Source organism: Cetorhinus maximus, chromosome 1, assembly GCF_964194155.1.
Source record: "Cetorhinus maximus chromosome 1, sCetMax3.hap1.1, whole genome shotgun sequence".
Lineage (NCBI taxonomy): Eukaryota > Metazoa > Chordata > Chondrichthyes > Lamniformes > Cetorhinidae > Cetorhinus > Cetorhinus maximus.
The window spans coordinates 14,645,145-14,657,625 of NC_135879.1; the positions used below are offsets into that span (position 1 = coordinate 14,645,145).

A 12,481-nucleotide genomic window follows, 5' to 3' on the forward strand; every position below is an offset into this window, starting at 1 on the left:
TGACGAATCAAAGCTGAAAAAAAAAAATCAGTTTCCACAGCTTCACCTTGGTGGGTGTGAGTATTGATTGTCTGAACCTCATAATACCAGGCGAGGTGTCCGAGTCCCAAGAACATCTGGTGCTTTCATCACATTAAACCGGAAAATCCATGGAATTCCACTCTAACTCGGTGAATGGGCCCGACAGCTCTAGAACCTTGGTCAGCGCAGAGTGCAATCCGGGTTTGCGCTCTTCCCCTGTAACTGTGACCCCTCCCATTAACCCGGACTGTGCACTCCCTCATATTAACTTGTACTATGCCCCCTCCCACGAACCTGGATTGTGTACATCCCCATTAACCTGTGCTGCCACTAACCTGGACTGTGTATGTGCATATTAAGGAGAGAGGTGATGGCATAGTGGTATTGTCACTGGACTAGTAATCCAGAGACCCAGGGTAATATCCCGGCGACCCGGGGTTGAATCCCACCATAGCAGATGGTGGAAATTGAACTCAATAAATATCTGGAATTAAAAGTCGAATTATGACCATAAAACTATTATTGATTGTGTCTCAGTCATTGACAGCTTCTCTGTTTCTTTAATGCATTTTCCATTAGCTCACTGATCTCTTATATCATCCACTGCCCTTATCCTCCGGCCACCTGGTTCACTAATGTCCTTTAAGGGAGGAAATCTGTTGTCCTTATCTGGTCTGGCCTACATGTGACTCCAGACCCACTGAAACGTGGTTGACTCTTAAATGCCCTCTGGACAAGGGCAATTAGGGATGGGCAATAAACGCTGGCCTAGCCAGCAACGCCACATCCCACGAACCAATAAAAAAACCTTAACTGTACACCCCCACATTAACCTAGACTATGTCCCCGTCGATCTGGACTGTGCCCTTATTTAACCTGGACTGCATGCCCTCCCCTAACATCAACCTGGACGGAGCCCTCTCCATTAGTCTGTTCTATTTCCTTTCCGAGCTGGTAGACCCCTCCCCCACCTTGTATTTCTGATCTATTTCAAGTTCAAACCTAATCCCTGAGCCTTCCCCCCCCAACCTGTGCCTCAGTCATTGACACCTTCTCTGTTTCTGTAATTCCTTTAATGCATTTTCCATTAGCTCACCGATCTCCTATATCATCCACTGCCCTTATCCTCTCTCTTTGTCTGTGTGTTTTCCCTCCCTCCCTCTCTCTCTCCCTCTTTCTAATCCTTGTCTCTCACTCTCTCTTTAATTCAGAATCTGTTGCCGCTGAGTTTTCCTGCAGTTTCTGTGCGGCGGGACATTATCCCCATTCCCTGGGACTGTGCCTTTAACGGGACCTCCGGCCAACGGAGGTTGGTTACAACATGTCGCAAAGCCCGATTGGCTACAGCGGACTGTCTATCACCTGAACCCCTGGGCCGCTCAGGGGGCCAGGCTGGGAACCCTTCGCCCCGCCCACGCTCCACCCTATTCGCAGGTAAAGGTGTCACAAGAGGGGGCGGAGCGGGGGTGGGGGGGCGGGGACTCCGCTGGGGCGCGAGCGGCGTTGGATTGGTCGGTCGACACGGGGGGGCGCGTCTATGTTAATGAGGCGGTCGGCTGGAATGCGGGCCACCTTTTGCCGAGGTGTTCGGCTGCTGAAGGCTTCATGGAGGCGCAGTGAAGGAGAGACGCCGCCGCCGTCCGGGCTCAAAGCGGCTGGCTCCGCCGCTCTTTGTGGTAGCTCGGAGGCTTGCCCTTGGGGAGCTGGTTTTCCAGCATCAGGGTGGGTCCCGGCCACGTTTGGCATTTAAAGAATCCACACAGGCGTCGCTCTGCTCTGCTCTCTGGCCAAAGACTTGGCGTCTCTGCGGAGAGTTTTATCCAAGCAGCAGAAGGGGGAAAGGGGTGAGGGGTGGTTGTTCCTTGTGCACCCGGGACTGCACCATCCCGCTGTCACAGCCTGTTAACTTCCAAGGACTGGATCAATATTGCGAGCTGGCGTCATGCGACGGTCGAAATAGTTGGATCGAACTTCCTGATCCTTTTTCTTGAACGCGGGAAGTTGGGCAAGTCGTGAGGAAGGGAGCCCCCAACTCCGGTGACCCAGGTGCGGTGAGTTGTTCTCGTTCCTGTCGATGGCTCTCGCATTCGGATTTTGTTTTTTTTTACACACAAGTTTAGATCAACTTGCTCAAAGCCCCCCCCCCCCACCACCGCGAGGGAATTTCTTGCACGTTTCTTCCCTTGGGAGCAAACTCAACCTGGACTTCAGGGGCGGGAGTGGTGGTTCCTCACCTTCCCCAAAACATTCGCACCTCCTGAGAGGTGCGAAGCTGCTACTGTTAAAGTTAACCCCCCTGGCTTTCGCCCCTGCATTCGGCGGCATTGCACGTTAGCTCACGGTTTCAAAGGGGGAGTTTAAAAGTCATTGGGTTTGGTTTGTGTGAAATAAACAACGTGTGACAAACCTTGATTGTATCAGCTAATTAAAGCAGCTTTCAAGTGCGCTGGCTTTAATCTCTCAGGCATTCCATGTCATGGTTAAAGCGAACTCTTGCAAATGCCTTTTAAAATAAACAGAACATGTTGGAAATACTCAAAAGGCCTGGCAGCATTTGGAAAATGCCGACCTGCTGTCAGAGGAATTAAGGTGAGAGGATGGTTTATTTCAGACCTGAGATGAGATTGCTTGGCTGATCTGCCCATCCACTACCCCCACTGTGCAACAGAGAGTTCATTATAGTTGAGCAGGAGGAAGAATTTCAATTCCTAAACTCAATAAAGTGCTAAATAAAAGTTCCAGTTTAAATGGAATTCTTGGCAGAAACTTCAGAAGCCTGATGGTGCTGTGTGTTTCCAATTACAACTATTCGGCTTAGTCACATTTTCATGAAATTTTCTCTTTAAATGGGAATTAAAACAGAATGCAGAATGTGACTTTCTTCACCCTGGCGCCTTGCAGCCATGACTCATACAGCACACTGTTGATGAAGAACACTCTATAGCCAGTGATGATCCCCTGTAGAACGTCATTCCATTATGTGCCTGCACATTAGAGGGGCCCTTGCCAAGAGTCTTTGAATATTTGTAAGGAAGCGCTAGATGGGTTCTTGATTAACAAGGGGGTGAAAGGTTATCGGGGGTAGGCAAGAATGTGGGGTTGAGGTTATATTCAGATCAGCCATGATCTTATTGAATGGCAGGGCAGGCTCGAGGGGCTGAGTGGCCCACTCCTCGTAATTCGTATGTTCAATCAGTGCAAGTCTGTGTTGCAGTTTAGAACACAGCAAAGTATTTTAATTTTGCTCGAAATCTCTCGGTTATTTGACAAGTTATAAGCTTGCCTGTTTGTTTCATGTGCAGTCCATCTTGTGATACTTTTGGAATTATCAAATACCATGTCACTGTAGAGGATATAATGCATTCTATTCTAATGAATCATTGGATGTTTTGTGGTTTTGGAAGAAGTGATCCTTTATCAGTGGAATTGTCTGGCAAGCATATCAGTAGTTTTTCAGGGCATTCATGTAAATGATGCACAGTTAACATAGAAACAGGAGCCAGCCACCCAGCCCCTCCAGTTGTAAGATTTCTCTGTCTCTGAAAGATGGCTTCTCCCACAATGCAGCACTCCCTTGGTACCGCACTGGAATATCAACCTAGATTATGTGCTCTGGCCTCAGGCTTGAAGCCAAGACATTCTGATTCTGACGTGCAAGTACCACCACTGAGCCATGGCTGATCCCAGCAACATGCCCACATTTCTACGGAAGTTCTTTTACACACCTTTTTTAGGAGGTGCGTATGATTGGGTACTGTCCTATTGTTCCTACTCTCCTTGATTGGCACGCAAGTTGCAAGAAATTGAGCTTTTCTCCTTGAATCCCACTCATGCTCTGCAGTTTCTTTTTATATCCGCTCATGGGATGAGGGCGTCGCTGGCTAGGCCAGCATTTATTGCCCACCTCTAATTGCCCTTGAAGGTGGTGATGAGCTGCCTACTTGAACTGCTGCAGTCCATGTGGTGTGAGTACAGCCACAGTGCTGTTAGGGAGGGAGTTCCGGGATTTTGACGCGGCGACAGTGAAGGAACAGTGATTATATTTCCAAGTCAGGATGGTGAGTGGTTTGGAGGGGATCTTCCAGGTGGTGTTCCCAAATATCTGCTACCCTTTTCCTTCTAGATGGTAGTGGCCGTGGGTTTGGAAGGCGCTGTCTAAGGAGCCTTGGTGAGTTCCTGCAGTGCATCTTGTAAATGGTGCACACTGCTGCCACTGAGCGTTGGTGCTGGAGGGAGTGAATAGCAGCCTACCCACAAACAATCAAACGGACTGCTTTGTCCTGGATGGTGTCAAGCTTCTTGTGTTGTGGGAGCTGCACTCATCCAGGCAAGTGGGGAGTATTTCATACACTCCTGACTTATGCCATGTAGATGGTGGACAGGCTTTGGGGAGTCAGGAGGTGAGTTATTCGCCACAGGATTCCTAGCCTCTGACCTGCTGTTGTAGTCACAGTATATATATGGCTAGTCCAGTTCAGTTTCTGGTCAATGGTAACCCCCAACATGTTGATAGTGGGGGATTCAGCAATGGTAATGCCATTGAATGTCAAGGAGCAGTTAGATTCTCTCTTGTTGGAGATGGTCATTGCCTGGCACTTGTGTGGCCTGAATGTTACTTGCCACTTGTCAGCCAAGCTTGAATATTGTCCAGGCTTGCTGCATTTGGACATGCACTGCTTCAGTACCTGAGGAGTCGCAAATGGTGCTGAACATTGTGCACTCATCAGTGAACATCCCCCATTTCTGACCTTATGATGGAAGGAAGGTGATTGAAGCAGCTGAAGATGGTTGGACCTAGGACACTACCCTGAGGAACTGCTGCAGTGATGTCCTGGAACTGAGATGATTGATCTCCAACAAATACAACAATTTTCCTTTGTGCTAGGTATGACTCCAATCAACAGAGGTTTCCCCCTGATTCCCATTGACTCCAGTTTTGTTAGGGGCTCCTTGATGCCAAACTCAATCAAATGCTATCTTGATGTCAAAGGCAGTTGCTGCATTTGATTTTTAATAATAAATTTAGTGATGTTTACACACATGCATTTAGAATACCACTTTGACTCTTTCCCACCTCCTAGCCCCCACCCACACTTCTTTTTACTTAGTTATCCCTGGCATTGTGGCTGACATTACTCCCTCAATCCACATCAGAAAAACAGATTACCTGGTCATTATTGCACTACTGTTTGTGGGAGCTTCTTGTATGCAAATTGGCTGCTCCTTTTCCAACATTTAAAAACAACGACTACATTTTAAAAGTACTTCATAGGTCGCCCCAATGCACATTCCAGCCAGAGGTCTTGAAAGGACCTAAATGCAAGTCCATTTTTTTATCCAATTCTATTTGGGGCAAGAATAACAAAAATGTTAGGTTTAATCTTGCATTTGGTCAGGGTGACTAGGCTGTAGTATAATGGTAATGTTATGAGGCCTGGACTGATAATCCAGGGTCATGGGTTCAAATCCCACCACAGCAGTTGAAGAACTTAGATTCAATTCATTAAATAAATTCTCGAATAAAGAGCAAACATCAGTAATTGTGAGCATGAAAATACTGGACTGAAGTAAAAATCCATCTGGTTCACCAATGACCTTTTTGGGGAAGGGAATCGTCACCGCCCCTACCTGGTATGACGAGTATATGACATCAGACCCACAGCAATGTGATTTACACTTAACTGCCCTCCGAAATGGCCTAGCAAGCCACTCAGATGTATTCTCAAAACCACATACTCTAGGGTAATTGGGGATGGGCAACTAGTATTTGCCTTATCAGCATTGCCTGCATCCATGTGAATGAATAATTTTTTTTAAAAACTCTGCTTTTACTTTTTAGGTGACCAGAGCAGGAAGCACTAATTTGGCTTTGGGTTACTCCTGACCTTTCAGCTGTTTTGACAAGACTGTGACCTTGGGTTTGTTTTGCATTGGATGAACTGTTAAAAGAGCAAAGCTTTGAGAATGCTGCAGCAAATATTGGACACCATGTACATTGAACCAGAGCTTTTGGTTGAACTAAATGAAGAACAAAAGCAGATACTGTTTTTTAAAATGAGACAGGAACAGATTCGAAGGTGGAAGGAAAGGGAAGATAAACTGGAGCCGAAGGAAGGAGAGCCTCCAACAAGTAAGCTCATTTGTCTTTTGACATCTTTTACAATCTCTCCTTTGCCTCCACCTATCACTGGCCTTCTATCCAGCTTCACCTGTCCCACCCCCCTCTTAAACAGTGTGTATTTCACCACAGTGCTATTTCTCTTGAGTTCTGAAGAAGAGTCATACGGACTCAAAACGTTAACTCTGTCTTTCTCTCCCCAGATGCTGTCAGACCTGCTGAGTTTTTCCAGCAGCTTTTGTTTTGGATTTCCAGCATCTGCAGTATTTTGCTTTTATCATTTTTGTCTTGTCACTGAGCCCAAAGGCTTTTTAAACAAAAATCCATATAAAACGCATTGCATTGTTTTAAGGTTGCTCTCCTTTTGAATGGAAAGGGTTAATGGGAGATTTAACAGAGATTTAAAAGTTTTGTTTCAGTAAATTGGGAGAAACTGTTTCCAATGTAGAAGGATAGGTAATCAGAGGAGACAGATTTACTATGAGGAGGAGAGTACTCTTGACACAGCAAGTTGTTTTGACCTGGAATGCACTGCCTGAAAAGATGTTGGAAGTATATTCCATAGTAGCTTTCAAGAGGGAATTCGATCTAACCTTGAAAAGGAAATCTTTGCAGGGCTATGGGCAAAGAGTGGGGAGTGGAACTAATTAGATAGCTCTTTCAAATAGCCATCACAGACATGGTGGGCTGAATGGCCTCTTTCTGTGCTGTAAGATTGTAGAATGACTAGCCTTCCAAATCTCTTGTGCCTGATCACTCACAGCTACCAGCTGTGCTAATGCATGTTTGTCGGTGTGCCAGAAAATGGATAAGGGAATGATTAGAAAACATTTACTATGGCCAATATTCTGCTTGGAGCAGAGATGTTATAGGAGAGCACAACTCAATTTAAACAACCCATGATTTCAGCTGGTATCTTGAAGATAGCTGCATTGTTTATAACATTACAACCTTTCCTCTGTTTCTTGGGCGATGGCATGTTGATATCTTCCTGCTTCATTCTGAAGCTGTCTCCAGTAAGAGAATCTTTCCAGACTCAATATCTGGGGTTTTGGCAGACTGCTTGCAGCCTCTGTGCATATTTCACCCCTTATCCTCTCCATCATAATGACTGCCGACTTCCACCCACCTCTTTCTCCTAGCTCAGCCCATCTGCTGCTGAAATCTTCATCGACCTTCATTACCTCCAGACCTGTGTATCCCAAATGCTTTTGTAGCCACCCTACATAAACTCCAGCCCATCCAAATCTTTGCTGTCTGTTGTCATATTCAAGAAAGCCAATAGTCAAAGGATAGAATTAGAGCCCAATCTTTACCGTCTAACATTTAGTTAGAATGAAACATTACAAGCACACAGCCCCCTCCTAACTTAACTCCGCCCCAGTTTCAGTAAATGTCTGTCTACATCTGCTCAGGTGAAAACCCAGTTCATGCCCTCCACCTGTTTATAATTAACTAACGTTTGTATCCTATCACAAGCCCAGCTCACTCGTCGACCCTGCCCTTAGTGACCTGTATTTGCCCCCAGTCAGCCAACACATGCAATTTAAAATTCTCATCTCACATTTATGGTCTCCTCCCTTCCTATCAAAGTAACCTGCCCACCCCCTCCCCCCCCCCCCCCGCCCCCCAAAGATCTGTGTTTCTCCAGTTATGGCTTCTTCTGCATCACTTTCACTTTTTTTTTGCAAAAATATACTTTATTCATAAAATATCTTCAATCACATTCCAAACCATTCCAAAAACACCATTTCAAGGGTACAATCCGGTTCAACTTTTACAAAATGTATCACCAGGTGCATCAGTACAAACAATATTACAATCATTTACAGCCTTTCATTTTGAGCTGTACAGCCCGAGGGGGTTTAAACAGTTCCCAGCCCCTTGGTGCGCTGTGGTAGAAAGGTCTTAGACAGCGACCCTTCCCCATTGCGCCTTTGCGGCAGCTGCCCCAAGCTTTAGTGCGTCCCTCAGCACGTAGTCCTGGACTTTGGATTGTGCCAGTCTGCAACACTCGGTCGGGGACAACTCTTTGCGCTGGAAGACCAACAAGTTTCGGGCAGACCAAAGCGCGTCTTTCACCAAGTTGATGATCCTCCAGCTGCAGTTGATGTTTGTCTCGGTGTGTGTCCCTGGGAACAGCCCGTAGAGCACAGAGTCCTGTGTCACAGAACTGCTCGGGATGAACCTCGACAGCAACCACTGCATCTCTCTCCAGACCTTCTTTGCAAAGGCACAATCCACCAGGAGGTGAACAACGGTCTCTTCCCCACCACAGCCACCTCGAGGGCAACGTGCAGAGGGGGTGAGACTCCTGGCGTGTAGGAAGGATCTGACGGGGAGGGCCTTTCTCACCACCAGCCAAGCAACGTCTTGGTGCTTGTTGGAAAGTTCTGGCGATGAGGCATTCTGCCAAATGACTTTGACAGTCTGCTCGGGTAACCATCCCACAGGATCCACCCTCTCCTTTTCCCTCAGGGCCTCTAAGACATTATGTGCTGACCACTGCCTGATGGACTTGTGGTCAAAGGTGTTTTTCTGCATAAATTTTTCCACAAGGGACAGGTGGTACGGCACGGTCCAACTACTTGGAGCGTTCCGCGGCAGCGTGGCCAGACCGATCCTTCGCAACACCGGGGACAGGTAGAACCTCAGCACATAGTGACACTTGGTGTTTGCGTACTGAGGGTCTATGCACCGCTTGATGCAGCCACACACAAAGGTGGCCATCAGTATGAGGGCGATGTTGGGCACGTTTTTTCCCCGTTTATCTAGAGGCTTGTACATCGCGTCCCTGCGGACACGATCCATTTTCAACCTCCAGATAAAGCGGAAGATGGCTCGAGTGATCGCCACCACGCAGGAGTGTGGAATGGGCCAGACCTGCACCACGTACAGCAACAGCGAGAGTGCCTCACACCTGATGACCAGGTTCTTACCCGCAATGGAGAGGGAGCGTCGCTCCCACATGCCCAGTTTCCTTTTCACCATGGACACTCGCTCCTTCCAGTTTCTAACGCATGCCCTGGTCCCTCCGAACCATATCCCCAGCACCTTCAGGCCGTCAGCCCTGACAGTGAAGGGGACAAAGGATCGGTCAGACCAGTTCCCAAAGAACATGGCCTCGCTCTTCCCACGATTTACCTTGGCTCCCGAGGCCAGTTCGAACTGGTCGCAGATGTGGATCAGTCTGCGCACCGACAGCGGGTCCGAGCAGAAGACGGCGACATCATCCATGTACAGGGAGGCTTTTACCTGAGTGCCTCCACTGCCTGGGATCGTCACTCCTCTTATGCCCGGATCCTTCCTGATGGACTCGGCAAAGGGTTCTATGCAACACACGAAAAGAACAGGCGAGAGAGGACAGCCCTGCCTGACTCCAGATTTAATCGGAAAGCTATCTGTTTCCCACCCATTGATTGAGACTGTGCTACTGATGTTGGTGTAGAGCAGTTGGATCCAATTTCGAATTCCCTCCCCAAACCCCATTTTGGAGAGCACATCCACCATGTAGGTGTGCGATATTCTGTCAAAGGCCTTCTCCTGGTCCAAGCTGATGAGGCAGGTATCCACACCCCTGTCCTGTACATAGGCAATCGTATCCCCGAGCAGTGTGAGGCTGTCAGAGATCTTCCTGCCCGGCACAGTCCAGGTCTGGTCAGGGTGAATCACCAATTCCAGAGCGGATTTGACCCGATTGGCAATGACCTTGGACAGAATCTATAGTCCACATTCAACAGTGAAATGGGTCGCCAATTTCTAATTTCCTCCCTTCCCCCTTTGTGCTTGTAGATGAGGGTGATGATGCCTTTCCTCATGGATTCTGACATACTACCAGCCAGGAGCATACTCTCGTACACTCCTAGCAGGTCTGGGCCGATCAAGTCCCACAGAGCCGAATACAACTCCGCCGGCAAGCCGTCGCTTCCGGGAGTTTTACTCTTCTCGAAGGACTCAAGGGCCTTAGTCAGTTCATCAGTAGTTAGCGGTTTGTCCAGGCTCTCCCGCGTACTGTTGTCTAAGACCTCCGTGATAGAGGACAGGAAGGACTGGGAGGCCGTGCTGTCCGTGGGCTTCACGTCATACAATCCGGCATAAAAGGATTTGCTGATCCTCAGAATGTCGGACCGTGATGACTTTACTGAGCCGTCTTCTTCCTTCAGGCTGCTGATCACAGAGCTCTCTCTGTGTACCTTTTGGAAGAAGAAACGTGAGCACGTCTCAACCTGCTCCACGGAGCGGACTCTGGAACGGAAGATGATCTTGGAGGCCTCCAAGGCAAAGAGCGAGGCTTGCTGGCTCTTCACCTCTTGGAGTTCCTCCTTGACATCGACCCCCATCGACTGCAGCCGGAGCAGATTCTGCATGTTTTTCTGGAGTCGAGACATTTCCCTCTGTTCCTTTCTAGCTTTCTGGGTGCCTTTGAGGATGAAAAACCTCTTGATGTTTCCCTTGATCGCTTCCCACTAGTGTGTCAGGGACTCAAAGAGGGGTTTCACGGTTCTCCAACCTTTGTAATCCCTCCTGAGCTCCTCAATGTTCTCTGGGGTCAGCAGTTGCACATTTAGCTTCCATGCCCCCCTGCCCACCCTCAGGTCCTTCTCTAAGTGGCAATCCGCTAGTAGGAGGCAGTGGTCAGAGAAAAACACCGGCTCGAAGTCAGTGGATCTGACTGTGAATGCACGGGACACAAACAGGAAGTCTATCCTGGAACGAATGGACCCGTCTGGCCATGACCAGGTGTATCTACGCTGCGCTCCATCTGCAGGGTTGCTGAAGACGTCGTGCAGCTTGGCATCCTTAACTGTTTCCATCAGGGATCTGGACGTAGCGTCCAATCTGCTGTCGGCCCTGCTGGATCGTCCAGCCGCATCGATGATGCAGTTGAAGTCACCGCCCAGAATGACCGGCCTGGAGGTCGCCAGCAGCAGTGGGAGCTGCTGAAAAACCACCAGCCGCTCAGCCCCTTGTAACGGGCCATACACGTTAATTAACCGGAGTGTTCTTGTACATTACGTCTGCTACCAGGAGGCGCCCATCACTTTCACTTCACCCAACCATTGGTGGCTGTGTCTTCAACCATCTAATCCTTACACTCTGGAATTCCTCAACCACTTGACCTCTCCTCCTCCTTTTTAATATGTTCCTGAAAACCTATTTATTAATTACTGCTTTTTATTTATGGGCCCTAGTTCTGGCCCTCCTTACATTCTCTACATCTACTGTATCACACCCTTTCATAATCTTAAACCTTCAGTAGGTCACCTCTCAGCCGCTTTTCTTCTAGAGAGAAGAGCCCTAGCCATATCAGCCGTTCCTGCTAAGCATGACATCTCCATTCTGCATCATCTTTGTAAAAATTTTGTGCCTCCTTCTATTCCTCCATATCCTTTTTGAAGATGGTAATGGACTGAAGTTTGGGGGCAAGGTGCCTTATAAATGCAGAACTGGAAGAGTGGCACCAGATTCTGATCAACTGTTGCACTGCACCATTAAAGATTTCTGAATTAAATTTCACAGACTAGCACCATGCTTCACCTTACTCTAGCTGCTGTGGGTGGACTGGATTCTTTTCCCCTTTTCACCTGTTAAGTAGGAGTGCCTTTGGAGCACAGGGCAAATGCATTTTTTTAAGCTCAGTTTCCCCGATGCTAAGCAGTGAACCTTGCTCTCAATTTTCATTTCACTTGAAGCTCCCAGCTATTGATTTAGAATGCTAATGCAAAGTCAATTACTGCCAATGCTGGAAACCTGAAATAACGGCAGTGTTTGGATGATAGGTCATCTCAATCTGAAACGTTAACTCTGCTTCTCTCCCCAGATGTTGCCTGACCTGCTGAGTACTTCCAGCATTCTTAGTTTTCAAAACTCACAGTAAAAACAGGGCTTAGTCAGACAGAATATAGAAATTGGGAACTGAATTCAAATCAGTGGAGCCTGGATTGCAGTTGGAGAAAGAGTGTGTGTTCCCAACTGCACTGAAGGGCAAACCGAATTTAGAAACTAATGGAAGCTGTTTGAAATGGCAAAACAAAGAGGAAATGTTTTTGTGGGGATCAAATTAATTTTGCTGCATGGGCGCTCTGTAATGTTGACTGCAGCGTTGCACTTTTGAGAAAGGGGTCATGTTATAAGTAGGGTGCCTATACATAGGTATATAGAATCAGAGTGTTATACAGCACAGAAACAGACCCTTCGGCCCATTGTGCTCATGCTGGCCATTAAGCACCTATCTATTCTAATCCTATTTTCCGGCACTTGGCCCATAGCTATGGCATTTCAAGTGCTCATCTGAATATTTCATAAATATTATGAGGATTCCTGCCTCTACCACCCCCTCAG

At 47.7% G+C, this 12,481-nt stretch overlaps 1 protein-coding gene across 3 annotated transcripts in view; it reads left to right on the forward strand.

Annotated features, from left to right (window-relative positions):
* The first annotated feature begins 1,558 nt into the window (after window positions 1–1,558).
* Window positions 1,559–12,481, forward strand: part of sh2d4a (SH2 domain containing 4A) — a 40,928-nt gene continuing 30,005 nt past the window's right edge. For 2 of the 3 annotated variants that reach the window (XM_078534672.1, XM_078534813.1), the window contains exons 1-2: window positions 1,559–2,067; window positions 5,861–6,151. In XM_078534672.1, the coding sequence (XP_078390798.1) occupies window positions 5,986–6,151 (166 nt within the window). In that variant the 5' untranslated portion in view covers window positions 1,559–2,067; window positions 5,861–5,985. Of the gene's footprint in view, window positions 2,073–5,860; window positions 6,152–12,481 lie in introns of all 3 variants that reach the window. The other variant, XM_078534754.1, reaches the window with a different exon arrangement.